Source organism: Triplophysa dalaica, chromosome 25 (genome assembly GCF_015846415.1).
Source record: "Triplophysa dalaica isolate WHDGS20190420 chromosome 25, ASM1584641v1, whole genome shotgun sequence".
Classification (NCBI taxonomy): domain Eukaryota; kingdom Metazoa; phylum Chordata; class Actinopteri; order Cypriniformes; family Nemacheilidae; genus Triplophysa; species Triplophysa dalaica.
Genome location: NC_079566.1, coordinates 13,892,101 through 13,907,664, shown reverse-complemented (window position 1 = coordinate 13,907,664; position 15,564 = coordinate 13,892,101). Strand labels below are relative to the sequence as shown.

At 39.7% G+C, this 15,564-nt stretch overlaps 1 protein-coding gene across 1 annotated transcript in view; it reads left to right on the top strand.

Annotated features, from left to right (window-relative positions):
• The first annotated feature begins 648 nt into the window (after window positions 1–648).
• kcnk9 (potassium channel, subfamily K, member 9) overlaps window positions 649–15,564 on the top strand; it is a 28,986-nt gene continuing 14,070 nt past the window's right edge. Inside the window, exon 1 of the mRNA XM_056741670.1 lies at window positions 649–1,492. Coding sequence (XP_056597648.1) covers window positions 922–1,492 — 571 coding nt within the window. The 5' untranslated portion in view covers window positions 649–921. The remainder of the gene's footprint in view (window positions 1,493–15,564) is intronic.

Here is a 15,564-nt window from a genome sequence, read left to right as displayed (position 1 = left end):
CTGGAGGAACACCGTGTCACATCAGAGTTAAACCCTGCAGAGCTCGGTGTCCAATTCAATATCAATGCAAATGACTAAATTATAATATCAAAAATTCAAACCATTCAAGAAGTTATATCAGACACCTGCACTCGTGCATAATTCTTTTTATATTCTCATTTGTTCCTGGCGTCACCTGTTGAGAAGGTGTTAATTGCATGAATCATTTCCAGCTGAGAACACACGAATGCGCACCGTGAGCGCGTCTTTGCTCACAGGATCGTGTCGCTTGGTTGGCGATGTGTGCGCGTGTGGATATTGCTCAGACTGACACACGCTGAAGTCCGCCGCTGTGGCAAACAGTGACAGTGCACCTTTACCGGAGGGTAGCCAAATGTGAGACGAGTCCATCCGTACGTCACCTGGGAAACAAATGGACACGTTCGCGCCCGGACCTGTTGTAAGTGTGAGCGAGTTCATTCGCGTGTCTGTGCAATCGTTAAAACGGTCGCACTCGCTCAAAGCTTCGGTAGAATCACAGGGATAAGTGAGTTTCTCCTGGGTCCTTCTCATTTCGGAGCTTCAGTCGTGCGCTGCGCGTCTTCGCCGCTCATCATATGATGCTGCGTGTTCACGGGTCCTCCTCCGGTGTTACCGGCATTACTCACGGACCGGCGGAGTGAGCGAGCGGAGATCTCCAATAGCGGAAGCTGAATATGATCCTCAGGTCCGGGAAACTTTTTGCGGAAAATGTTTAGGATACGTTTGGATATGTGATGGTCACTCACGGCGTAACGACATGAATTTGTTTCAATACGGGAGTGGAGGAAAATTAAGTTAACAGGTGCGTAATCGTTACAGTCTAGCATGATTCCCGGTGGCTTCTGGTACCATCCCCAGTTCAGAAGCTCTCTGGAATTCGCGGTGAGAGCGCGTTAGTTGATGGCACTGCGCGCTGGGAGGACTTTGGTTTGGTTCGGGCAGGTTTTGCGCAGAGTCTCACGGCTGCAGGGTTTGTGGTCCCGGCGATCCAGCAGTCTGCTGTGTCTCTCCACCAGCCAGGACCACGATCAGGGGACCTGTTACATCCGCAACCAGTGTCCTAAGAGCCATCCACAGCAGCGGCAGTGCTCTCGGGTCTGCCCTTATCCGCCCTTTCCCGCCTGCTGCTGCGCCTTCCCGGGGGATACGGGGGGACATGTACCCCTCAGCCGCCGGTTCCTGGTGGCCATGAAGAGGCAGAACGTGCGGACGCTGTCCCTCATCGTCTGCACGTTCACCTATTTGCTTGTCGGTGCCGCCGTCTTTGACGCGCTGGAGTCGGACTTCGAGATGAGGGAGAAGGAACAGCTGGAGGCTGAGGAGAAGAGACTACAGGGCAAATACAACATCAGCGAGGATGACTATAGAAAGCTGGAGACAATCATCATCGAGGCCGAACCGCACAGAGCGGGGGTCCAGTGGAAATTTGCAGGGTCCTTTTACTTCGCCATCACGGTCATAACCACTATAGGTGAGCAACTCTCTCTGTGCTCTTTCACTTTTACTCAAGGTGGTAAGAAGTGTTTAAAAGAACCTGGTTCGAGCACATGTGTGGCTTATTACATGCCTGGAGCTCTCTTTGGCTTTTCTGTGTTTATCTTCATGACGCACGAGTGAATGTCTCCGTAAACCATTTTACCTGGAAACGACAAAAGTATTTGTCTGTGAGAAGCAATGCAGGACTGAAACTCAAAAAAATGAATGTTATTTCACTACGGGTATGACAGTTGTTGCGCAATTTCAGAAATCACAAATATACATAAATAGCCAGTCCAGGTCTATTAATAGTCGCAAGACTGTTAGTGAGTATCATGATTTTTTATAACACAAGATAACATGTACTGTCATTCCCATGCTGTTTAAATCCGGTGCAAAATGAATTGATCTCATACTCATGAACAATGCGGCGTGATGTATAAACTAACTGTAGTTAACAAAGTTGCCATATAATGAATATTTCACAAGTTTTCATTAAAATAACTTTCAGTTTCATTCCCTTTTTTAATGTATGTTGATATTTTAGCTAATCTGTTGCATTGCGTAATCCTTCTTAACGACAGCATAACAAAAATTCTGAAGTATAAGGTGTATTTTTTGAAGAGACAAAATATTGGCAAATCAAGGCTCCAGTGTGCTTTATGCTTCAGTGTAAATGCTGTAAGCAAGTTTGTAGTTCACTCTTGTGTAGTGCGGTATAGTGATGCACCTGTGCGCGCACACGCGACGCGGCGAACGAACAGTCAGAAGAGAAGAGCGCAAGTCCCAAAACCTTGAAGGCGTCTTTGTCGGCTTTTACGAGTTATTTCATGCTTTCATGACAGTTCATACGAGGACATGCTACAAGGTGAAGTGACACTATAATCTCTCCCTCTCTCTCACACAAACAGAGGTCAGATGGAGGCCACGATTTTTGCAATGTTGAATATTGTCTTTCTAACAGAATGTAATTCTCAATGCATACAAAGTTTATTAGAAACACTTTAAAACCAGTCAACAGGTGCCTTTCACTTTAAAAACATTTAATGATAGTAACAATTACACATTTGACATCTTCCGATGTTAATCTCTTTGTGATTTCAGAGTTTTAACAACATTACAGGGGCTCTAATGGTGCATGTATAAACTTTAGACTTGTACTCTAAATAGTGTTCTTTTGCAATTAAATGTCAAATCATATGTCATATATCTCATATCACAGTTACAGAAGATTGTCAGGGTTGAAAGTGATATTGATGGCACTGGGCAGAATGTAAGGTTAACAACATTTAAGATATGTCCATACTTTTTTATTTCAGAGTTTATAGTGGATAAAACCTGTGGACTAAATAACAAATTTCATCAAAGTAGTGAAATTATTTCAAATTCACTCTTTTGTTTATGTTGTGATATTAAAAAAAAGAGAATTTTGATATTGTGAGATAAGAAAATACAAGTCTGAATGTGTATTTTTTCAGTCTGTTGATGTTGTGTTAGTGGTATGCAAACAGTGGCTTTTTGCGCATAATGAATGAACACCTTGTTCTGTGCAGACTCTAATGCACAATGCATGTTCTGCTACACCTCTGTGTGTGTGTGCGCGCTCAGGAAAAACACACACATGCATACTGTATGTGTTGGTTTGCATGCAAGGGGCTTTTCGAAGAAAAGTTGAATTCCTCTCTCTCTCTCTCTCTCTCTCTCTCTCTCTCTCTCTCTCTCTCGCGCTCTCTCTCTCTCGCGCTCTCTCTCTCTCTTTCTCTCTCTGTCTCTCTCTCTCTCTCTCCCTCTCTCCCTCTCTCTCTCTCTCTCTCTGCAGTGTGTGCACTGAATATGCAATCTGTTGCTTTATGCTTGTAATTGCTGGTCATTTGTAGGCTGTAGATAATTAGAATGTAGCTGTTGGTGATGATTTAATTTTTTACTGAGGAATTACTGGGTGCGAGAATCACTCCATATACTGTAGCTTTCTTTCTTTCTTTCTTTCTTTCTTCCTCCCTCTCCTCCTTTTCCTCCTTCTCGTCGTCTTTCTTTCTTTCTTCCTTCCTTTCTCCCTCTCTCCTCCTCTTCCTCCTCCTTCCTTCCTTCCTTCCTTCCTTCCTCCCCCTCTCCTTCTCCTCTTTTTCCTCCTCCTCCTCCTCCTCCTCCTTCCGTCCTTCCTTTCTTTCTCTACATCTGTTCTGGAGAGTTCAGATCTTTTGAGATAATGGTGCATTAAGATTCTCATTATCTCACCTGCATTATTGAGAGGGAATGTGTTTGTGTGCGCATGTTTTTGTTTGTGTGTGTGTGCGGCAGTTTGAGAGAGTTTCCTCCTCAGCAGAAAAGTAACAATACTGCAGTGTGTGTGTGTGTGTGGTGTGTGTGTGTGGGGGGGGTATGTGTGTGATTTCTCTGCAGTGTATGGATGTGTCTGCAGATCTGATTATAGATCTGATGTTGTGTGTACAGTATTAGTTGTTTGATACATGGACACTTATATTACCTGTTACATATTTCAAAGGAATCTAAACTACATCCACATTTGTTTTTGCCAGTTCTGCTTATTATTAATAGAATGTATTATATAATGCGTATGCTTTTACAGCATAATACTGTATTTTTTTGTCTAAATAAATGATAGACACTTCGTCAAAGGGCTCTTCTTAGAATAAAAATGAGCCTTTTATCTTAATAATTCATGGCCCTCCTGGTCTTATTCCTCATGCTTGTCTTTTTAGAATTTCATCAAAAAACCACCTCACATATTTCATTTTTCAAATGTTTTTGGCTGCATTTTTGTCTCACTAAATTCCCCCTGCATTGCTTTTTAATCTCTAAACATTCAGCTGTTTGACAGGTGAGATGTCAGGGTGAGCAGGCTTCCGAATCATTTAGATGACGTAATTTCATTCTCTATTCAAGTGAATTCATCTGGCACCTCGGTTCATCGCTGCGAATCCGTCTACATGGAGATGGTGAGATGTAAATTTTGGAGTGTATTTTAATGGATCTCTCCAGTTAGGAATTAGAAATGGGCTTGGCTCTATCCTCAAGAGACCAGGTGGTCCAGTCTGGCACATAAACACGTAAACACATTAGCAATGTAAAGCCACTGCAAGTTTACATTGTACCTTTTTCAATCTAATACACCATAAAATTAAACGCTCAAGCTTTGGAACAAGAATAGGACATTGAATATACTATCAATATTGTTCTGTTGTGGTATATTTGTGTTTCCGTACTAATATATAGGAATATACTTCAGTTGTAAATACTCTTTAAAACACAACTGGTGTTAAATCGTTTTATCACACATGAGTCTAAAAATAACTATCGCTGTTGTTAGTTTTACTAAATCCATCCTTGTTCACAGTACATAAAGAATGAAAGTAATGCATTAACGTAAGTAAACTATGTTATTTATACTAAAGATTTATTACTGTCGTCTTTACTTAACAGATGTTTGATTGATCAATTTAACATTGTGGAGTAAAACGCAAAACCCTATAATATAGGACCTAATATTACATTCCGTTTACTTAATATAAACAAGTTAACTCAACAACTGATTGAGGGGTATTCCAATACCCCTCCCAGCATGCTTTGTGAAAGACTGCATTAGGCAGTTGACTTAGAAATTTTGTGTTATTTTAAAGCGGAGCTATCATGCTAATGTATGTCATGCATTCGGACTTCTTTACACTGTTAAACCTGCTGGCTTCTTATGCTCAACATGGTAAACTTGTTTAAAAATGAGTTGGACATATGACGTAGTATTTCTGTTCTTGATACACTCCCCCACTACTCGTTGCACTTGTTTCAGAAAGTTTTTTTGGCCATTCTCCCAGAAAAGCACGGCAAGGCGAAAGAAAGAGCCTGCTGCACTGCACTGCAGCTTGTTACTCTTGCGACAGTGAAGTTTAGGTGTGTCTGTTTCTTCATGGCATTTCAGTGATGTATGTCATATAAACAGTGGATATAACACTGGATTTGAAGATCGTTTGAAACTGACAGATGGCGCAGTCCCAGTGCTAAAAGATGCCGGACATGAACTGTAAGTCAAACTAAGTCGTACGTCTGTGTTTTGTTGGCAATCGATATGTATGTGCATAATGTACAAAACACGTATGGATTAATGTGATGATGTGTTGCTTGCTTGTGCCGTAGTTCTATCCCACTCCCCCCCACAAGTCCCACATCTAGCAGCTCATGTTTTTCCGGAAATAATCGTACAGCTGTATCTCTCTTTTATAAATTTGAATACTTCAGTGCAGGCACTCAAGATTAATATGAGATTAGCAGAAATTGCCACTCATACGCAATTTATTTATCTTTGAGATTTAGGAAAGTTTGTTGTATTTTTAAGTTTAAGGGTTACCATTGTTTAGAAGAGTGGTACATGTGCTTCGGCTGTGATAGGTTGAAGCACGCCCATGATGTGTATTGCATCATTCAATGAGCATTAACTGCGCTCATGCCAGTATTGAGATGACTCTCATCTTATTTGCTCATTTCGTTTAAAAAAAAAATCAGTAAGTCAGTCTATATTTAATTTAAGCACCAAAAAGTACCACAGAGAAGAAAAAATATTGAGTTTAATAACTTAAAATGATCAAAAAAAGTTGTGTCGACTGAATTTCTTTTGTTCATACAACTAAATTTTTATTTGTAGAAACTTCTCAACATATTTGCGTGGAACCACTTGACGCTTCTTTTTAATGTAAATCCAACAAATCAGTTTTTGAGTGTAACACTATGCACAATGTTGGTACGACGTTTGGAGACTTTTTGTTCCCAAATGATGAAAAACTTTTTTCTTTTCTTTTATTGCTCGGGACTTTTACACTGTTGACATCATTGAGTGACAAGATTGCTTTAAATTATTAACAAAAGTATGACTTTTAATGAAACGGAAGACCAGTGGGTGTGCAGCGGTGTGTGTATGTGTGTGTGGGGGGTGTAAATGTCAAAGTAGCCTCGAGCCTTGGTTTCCGTGGAGACACTGTGTGTCTTGATCATGTGTGCGGCGCTAACTCGGCGTCGAACAGATTGCGCAGGGAGCTGCTTCCACTTGCCGTGATTAATTGCTCGGAATGTTTCCACCTTTCTGCAGAGGCTGAGTGCGTCTCCGTGTGTCCATGCGCCGCGTGCTGTTCCTAAAGGTACTCCACCTCTGTTGGCCAACATGTTTTACCCACAATCCCTAATGCTCCATGCAAATCGTGAGAGCTGGCTCAGCCTTAAGGTAGTGATGTAGAAGCTCTTGTGGCTTTAAGTTTGCTTGCACATCACTTTTAAAAACTAACTTTGAGAAATGATATGCTGACAATAAACTAAATGGGGTCACATAATTCTGAGCTATTTTCAAAATATACACTCAATATACATATATATGTAGGGCACTTGGCAGCAAAGTAAAAAAATAAACATTTTTGGGTTCCCAAGGAAACAGTCAAAGGATCTAAAAAGACGCATTTATTTCTAAACTTTTATAGTCTGTTGAAACGTTTTCCATTGCAAAGAACAGAAAGGTTTCAAACCTTCATGACTTGCTTTCTTCCGCAGAACACAAAAGAAGAAAGTCGGTAACTGAACAGTATTGGCTCCCGTTGACTTCTATTGTGTGGACACAAAACCAATGCAAGTGGTTAGGGGCCGGTTAACAACATTCTTCAACATACTGTAACCTCTTTAAAGTTATGCGAAAGGAAGAAAGAAAGCCATACAAGTTTGAAATGACAAGACTGGGAGTAAATGATGAGAGAATTTGTATATTTGGGTGAACTTTCACTTTAAAGGTTCTTTATAGAACCATACAGCCCAACGAAGAACCATTTAGTGTTCGTTCTTTTAAGAGTAGATTTTCTTATACCTATTTATCAATGCTGGGAAAACAAGTTTGAAATCCATCCTTAGTTGTGCAATTTCTTTTGGTTGCACAGACACTTTCAAAAAATCTACGCTCCATTTTGTCTAAATTGTTCCATAAAGAACCTGTAACATCATTTCTGTTTCACAAAGGTAAAGAAAATGGTTCTTCAGATTATAAAAAGGTAAAAAAGAGATGGTTCTTTAAAATTCCTATGATCGGTTCTTTGTGGAACCAAAAATGGTTGTTCTATGGTTGCTGGGAAGAATCTTTTAAGCACCTTTATTTTTAAAAGAGTTGCTGTTTTTAAATGCAAGAATGGATCGTGTGTGAAAACACCCTTAGGCAGCTGAATGGCTGATGTCATTTGGACTCAAAGGGTTCTAGAGCGAGTGGAAAATGAAGCGTTTAAAATTCACATCACAAGCGTTCTCGATCAGAAAAGCACGCTTGATTGCACACAATGCTAACTTTGTAGCGAGAGACGGATTTCGGGAACATCACCCGTCCCTTTCTTTAGCGTGTGTTAGACTCTAGTCTCTCTCTCTTTCTCTGGATCTATTTTTAGCTTCAGCTCTACAAGCCCACAGTCACACTCGGTTGCTTATCCAATAAGACTAAATTGATTTTCCAACATGCCCTGTATATCAATAACTCATATAGACTGTATCATCTCGTAGACCTCTACAGTAATAAAAATATGATGTAGTGTGCACAAAGACGTTTTTGATCATTTTTAGATGCTTTTGTGAACGGTGTGACATCACAGTTTTGGTCTGTACATGCATGCAAAAGAAAATGTTTATGAAGTGAGTGCTTTTAGTTTGCACCTGTGTGCAGGTGTATTACTGTTTCTTTTCTTTTTTATGGAGTAACTTTTACATTAAAGTTCATGCATGTGGAAGACGCTTTTCTCCAAAGTGACTTACATTGGATGATACTATACATTTGTTGAACCCATAACCTTGGCGTTGCTAGCGCCATGCTCTAACCATCGAGCTACAAGAAAGCTGTAGGAACAGGAGATGTTTTCTGCATGTCTTTCTGTTTTTTAGATAAACCATTGCAACACCAAACATTACCATTACCAAAAAGCTTCGGTGTAATACCCTGGTATTTTGGACATGTAGGGTACTACTGTGGTTTTGATATAGACTGATTTTAGTTGGTCTGATTATAGTCAATTTTAGTCCGTCTGGTACCTTAAGGTTAAGTCCAATAGTTTATCACATAATACCAAATGACCACCACAATACATACAGTTCCTATTTGTGTAAGTGTTCTGTTTTTCTGTTATGTTCAGTTGACTTGGCATCGAGGTCTCTCTCTCTCTGCTGCATTGATGTTGTGCAGAATTGCATGTTGCACTTTAGAGGATGTTTTATTTTGTAGTACATTTTTATCGACGGAGGTTTTAAGCGGTCAGCTGCTAAATGCTGAGCAGTGCCGTTTGTATACCTTGCTCTGGACATCCAGTGCACCTCACCGTGAATCTGACCGACTGCCGGCGTAGGAAATGAATAAAATGAAATGACTAACGTAGATGTTATCGATTGAGAAGTGCTTTCTGTTCACTCTTCTAGCAAATTAAAAACAAGCCACGAATAAACTTCTTATTGACCTTTGCCGTGCAAAGAAACTAATGCTGCTGAGAACTGATTTAACAGAAGCTCAAGGTGTTAACATCAACTACATCCAGTTTCTTGTGTTAAAATAATACTTGGGGTTGAATACAAGTTCATCTTTTAAAGTTCATTTTGATTAGCAGCAAATGTGGCACACAGTGTATTCCAATGAATTGCAAGGACGTCTTTAACAAACACACAATAAGTGCCTCAACAAAGATTGTAAATGTATTGTTCTCTCCAGTGTGTTTGTCTATTTGATTTTACAAACTAGGATACAGAAATGATTTGTAAATGTAAATGAAGCTGTCTAACTCGTGCCGTTTTTGTAATCAAAGCGGCTTCAAATACATTCCAGTGTCAAGCCTTCTCTCCATCTGCGGTTTTATCACATTATTTGGTGTATTTGTGAATCATCTCTGATGTTGTTTTTAAAAAGTGTTAACGCATCTCTAAGTGTTTAGCAGAATGTTGCAGTGCATGCTGGGACACACATGTTGGCATGAATAATGCATTTGGTGCTCATCAGACGTGCATGAAAACATGTGTGAAGATCATGGATTACATCTGTTCCCATGCTGGAGCGACTGTGAAAATCTGTTTTTATCTTCATGTCTACATGTGTAGTTCACTCGCTGACCCACACACGCATAGACACACACACATACACCTCTGTGTGTTCATAATGAATAATGATGATGGGATATGTGGAGTACATGTGAGATGTCATCAGGCTTGTAATAACTGGTATTATCTTATTCATTAAGCTGTATTTGCGTGGAGTATGTAGGCTGCAGTGATCCAGAGCAGGTGACGGATATCTGTGTGCGTGCGTGCGTGTGCGCTGATGGTCATGATGAGAGCATTGATGAAATCTCTCTCTGGAAATATCATTGCAAATGCAAGGTGCTGTTTGATTGACAGCTCTCGGCAGCCTTTAACTTTGACTTTAATGTTTATCTGTCTGTCCTCTGCGGTGTTGGATAAAAGCGAGAATGTCAACAGCGGGTTGCACTAAATGGACAAAAGTATTGGAATGCTTCGTTTTAGTGAACACGTTTTTCTACTTTAGGCATTTCCGAGTGCTCAAATGCCACAATGTAATGATGTTCTTGTTGTATAGCAACATTTTGGGCAGGGCACTTCTCTATTTCAACATGTGCACAAAGAAAAGGTTAAAGAGTACTTGACTTTACAATCACAATTTCATGATAATTCTCTCACCCACGTGTCATGCAAGCCGTCTGTGTGTTTATTTCTTCCGTCGAAAACAAATAAAGGCTTTTGAGGAAAGCTTTCCAGGGTTCTTCTCCATTTAATTCACTCGAACGGGGGGCTGTTGGTCAAGGTCCAAATTTCTGTTTTATCGCTGCTTCAAAAGGCTCTACACGACACCAGCGCATGAATAAGGGTGTTGACTAGCGAAACGATTAGTCATTTTCCAAGAAAACTAATGATATATTTTTTAAACATACATGGCTTGCACTGCCTCAGTATGATGTAGACCACGCAATCACACTGGAAACGTCACGGGTGATGTAAATGATTGAAACATCCCTTATATGCACACGAACTAACCTTTTAAATAATAATCTTGCACAAAGAAATATGAGGTGTCATTCAACATCCAAGAACGTTTGAACAGTCTTTCTCCACACTTTTAAACACTGGGTCGGAACTGCTGTGTGATCTTTCCAACGTGATAACGTAGTACGTGAAGTCTTGGATGTGTTCATTGAAGCATCTGAGGCAGGACGAGCCATATATTTCTGTTAAAAAGTATATCGTTGTTTTTTTCTTTGTAATTGACCAATCGTTTAGCTATATACATCGGCTGGTGTCGTGTAGAGCCTTTGGAAGCTGCGATGAAAATGAAATTTGGACCTTAACCAACAGCACTCCGTTCAAGCGCATTAAATGGATAAGAACCCTGGAAAACTTCCCTCACGCTGCAAAAAATGAAATTGTTGCTAAGCATTTTTGTCTTGTTTAAAAAAAAAGAAGATCCAAATCAATTTCCAATGACTTGACAAGAAAAGTGATCAAAGATACTACAAAACAGACAAAAACACATTTGTTTGCAGTGCATAAGCCTCAATTTGTTTTTGACAGAAGAAATATACACACGGTCGTCTTGTATGACATGTGGGTAAGTGAATTATCGTGAAATATTAAAGTGAACTCCTTTTAAGAAGAACTGATTGATTCAGTCTAGTGTGGAAGTACTTGACTGGTCTGTATAAACCCTGAACGCCTCCAGTATTTGACATGTTTTTCCAAATGTGGATGAGGCTTATTTTCCCAAAAGGAGGTTTTGTCCCCATCCACACACAATTACACTCAAACATGTTTACTTCACAGATCTTTGTTGGCATGCGCAGACCCTTACAGGTGGCAAAAAGGTATTTAAATCTCATTTGCAGTTTGTGTCTGTTGAACTCAATCTGTTAAGTAGGAAGACAATTCCAGAGGCGTGTTTGAGATTCATTTAGATAATGACACATTATCCACTTTTTTCCCCATCATCATTATTTTCCATCTTTTCCTCATGCTCAAGAGGAGCGACGCAAACAGCGAAGTCTTACATGCGTCTCAAGCCTTATCTGCCGTAATATCCCGTGCATCCGCTGCATCTTGGTTCGATGCAAATAACTTCCAACGCATTCGGAGGCCACGGGCCCGTCAGATCACTCGACAGTTGGGAGGTAAAAGATTATTTTAATGAGCTGTTTTTGTATAAAATCACCCCGTTTGATAAAAAAAAGCCTGGAATTCATTTACATGGCGGAGAACGTGGTTATAAATCAATTTTGGGGTTGATTCAGTACAAGCTGGGAATGAATTAAACCGCGGATTTAATTAGGGGCCATTTGCATAAAGGCTGCAATTTATTCAAGTAATGAATGGCGTAATATGATATAGACATAATTTCTACATTTATGAAGAAGAAATGAATGGCTTGGTTTTGGTCGCCAACCTGATTCTGAAGGGAAAAGGGGCAGTTTCGTGAGATAGGATTTAATTCTAAACCAAACAGAGATGCTTACAGCAGGGATGTTAAGTGTAATTTCTTACAATACGTACAGTGGCCCTGAGAGGTGTGTCGATTGGATTCTTTACTCACACTTAAATATGTATTAATGCCGTTTCATTAATAAGAAAATATTCAGTTTTCGTCTACTTACAGACTTGCGAACAGCTCTTCTTGCATACAGCGACAATAAATGCAGACTGATTCTAACTTCAGCCTTTCTGTTCCACAGAACACAGAGGAACGATATCGTTGCCACCCCAGAGTAATTAAACTGAGGTCTAATGTATGAATTATTTAACAAACGAATGGCACTAAACACGGTTCAGGGTGTCCGAAATCAGGGTGAACAGACTTTGATACATGGAGGATTATTCATGGTCCATCTGTAGATACTATGGTTTGTTGTTTTTAATGCTGGTTTGCATGATTTCAAACAGTTGGACTGAAAGTATTAAGTGACGGTTTTCTCTTTGGCTGCCACTAGGTGGAGCTGCTCAAAATTCTGCCCCGCCTTGCTTTATTATAATTGAGCAAGTGAGTTGTTATTTTTAATGCTGCTGAAGTTTATGAATCGTTGTAGACGTTTGATCAGCGTTCGCATATCACAAGTTTTGCCCAAACACCCTCTCGACCCCTTTCTATCAACTCATAAAACATTCAGCACGCCAGAGGAGCAGTAGCAAAAAAGTGCATTTTATTAATAAAACATTGTAATGACGCAGTTATTTCCTTTAAATATTGACCTGAATGCCAAAATGACAGAACGCAACTCTGAAGCTTGTGATGTTGATGTTGTTATGACTGCATTTTGTTTTGTGAGTGTGATGTATGTTTCTTTTGGTTTGCGTGTACGTGCGTGCGTGTGTTTAATGTGAGTGTTTGCACTCTATTATTATTCATGTGACCATGAGGATTTAAGATTGTATTTTAAGACTTTAATATGCTTTGATTAAAATATGATGTATTAATGATTTTATCAGAGGGCAGGAGTTTTATATTTAAACTGACAGCTGCTCAGATAAAAACAAATTTCTTAAACATCTCTCTTCTCATCTTCTGTAACATGTTCCTCTCCTCTTACATTCCCTCTTTTCTTGTCGTCACTGAGAAGTCCTGCAGGAAGCCAGCAAAGTGAAGTTTTAGTCCATGAAGTTAACATCTCTCTCGCTCTTTCTCTCTCTCCGCTCCTTTCTATTTCTCCTCTTCCTGTGAGTCAGCAGTACTGTGAATATTTGGCTCCGTCGTTCTCCTTTAGTGCCTTCGTTTTTACTGTGTGTGTTTGTGTGTGTTTGTCAACTGATAACACATCGCTTCTGTGTTTGGTTTTTATGGGGCTGGATGTTCCCCAAAACTGACTGATATACTTTGCATATTTTGATTTTAGTTTATGTATTTGCATTGTTTGTCACTTTTAAAGCATATTGGATGTCACAATATTTTGTCTCACCCTAATGCACCACAGTTTCAAAACCAGCCTGTTTATTTCTAATGGACAGAGAGGATGAAATAAGTGTCTGTGCATGAAACCATAACCAACTGTTAACATGATATCTGGTGAGAAAAGAACTTGACTCTTGGAGTTTGATCACAACAGATGTGGTTTTGGATGCAGAACCAGCAGATGTTTATATGTCAAGAGTTTTTTCTCCGGCAAGACCCATTTGTGCAGAAATATAGCACGTCGCTGTCTGTAAATCAAGCTTTGAATGTTTTCTCTCTCCTGAGGATATTTCTGCCTCCTTTTATTTTCTCCAGCTCACTTGACATCTCATGAGCGGGTCTCAATAACCTCATTCTCTCCTGCAGGAGCCATTCACAGAGGAAATACAAGCGTTTAAAGGCCTCGTGCTTTGCTCTGAGGCTGAGCTAACAAGGAGGTGAGAATAAGAGGCGCTCAATCTGAAGTGGCTTCTCTGTCGTGGACAGAATCGCGTGTTTGAGAGAGAGACCGAGAGTGCAATCAGATTATCAATCAAATCAAATGCATAAATATAATCTCATACGGTCATGCGACCAAAATGCAACCACATTTGTCAAAGCAGACGTGTCAGATGTGGGTCGTGTGGTTAAGATGGTGCGATGGTGTTGTTTCTGTACTAATTGTCGGTGTATTTGAAACGTGTGTGTTTGTGCGGATGGGAGCGTGTGTGGCATCTGTGGTTAAATGATATTTGGCAGGACGGCTCTTTTTAAAATAGATCTCCTTTTGCTGCTAGATGCAATAATGTGATCATTTTAAAACAGTGCTCACTCATTTAAACCCCCGTCTCTCTCTCTCTCTCTCTTCTCTCTTTCTCTCTCTTTCTCTTTCTCGTGCATGTTACATAGTACTATTAGTTTAATCATTTCATAACTTGAATAGTTATTGTATTTATTGTGTGTGTTTGTTAATTCAGGTTTACAGTTGAAACAAGAGCACAGGTTTAATAATGTTCACCAATTTACAATGGTTAGTTAATAATAATAATAATAATAATAATTTCTTCAATCATTTCAGTTGAGCTCTTGGGTTTGATTTTGATGGAAATGTCAGTTTGACGTAATTTCACTTTAACTTGTATAAAAATATTCGTTTGTGACGTGCAATTTTATGTTTCATACGGAGATGTTGATAGACAGGCAAAATGTATGGATCGCAGCTTTAAGTCTCTATAGTATTTCCTCTTTGTGTATGGGTAGTGGTCTAGCTTTTGTCAAAACCAGTAGCTTTGTTTTGGCACCTATTGCATTATTGCTCCTGTATGACATATCGCTTATTGCTTCTTAAACTCTTTGTTACTCGCTTTGGATAAAATTATCTGCTAAATGACTAAATGTAAATGTGTGTACGTCTGTGTGTGTGCCTACATGAGTGTGTGAGTGGTTCTGGTAAACAAAAATGTCCACCAAGAGACAGTTACCCCAGCACTTTTTATTAAACCTTTCTGGAACTTTGTTTGGTCCCCATAAAAGACGGCGTATAAATCAAAGTAAATTATGTTTATTTGAAAATGTCAAAATGCAGAATGTTTTTTGAGATGGTTTAGGCGCAGATTAAGGGGTTAGGGCATAAGATGTTAGTTTTTCACAGAATGTCTATAGACAGTCCCCATAAAACGTGTGTGTGTGTGTACATTTGTGCTGTGTGTTACAGGACAGGGGGTTCTAGTAGAGCACGGATTGTTGCTTTTACACAATTGCCTGTGTACATATCAAACCGACTGCAGCTCGCACAAGAACTCAAAGTGAGTGTGTGTGTGTGACCTTGTTTTTATATTCAGGTGACGTCCCCGTGGGCAAAAAAAGCTTATAAAGCTTACAGAAAGATATTTTTTGAAAATCTAAAAATGCAAAGGGGATAAAATAAACAGTTTGTACAGTATAAAATCAATACGCCTATGGACTGTCCCCACAGAGATAATAAACCAGACTTGTGTGCGTGTTTGGTAAAGGTTAAAAAAGTCACAAACAAGCTCAAGCGTTTATTTGATCATCTGAGAAACGTTGTTAGACTCATGCACAGTCTCTCTCTCTCTCTCTCTCTCTCTCTCTCTCTCTCTCTCTCTCTCTCTCTCTCT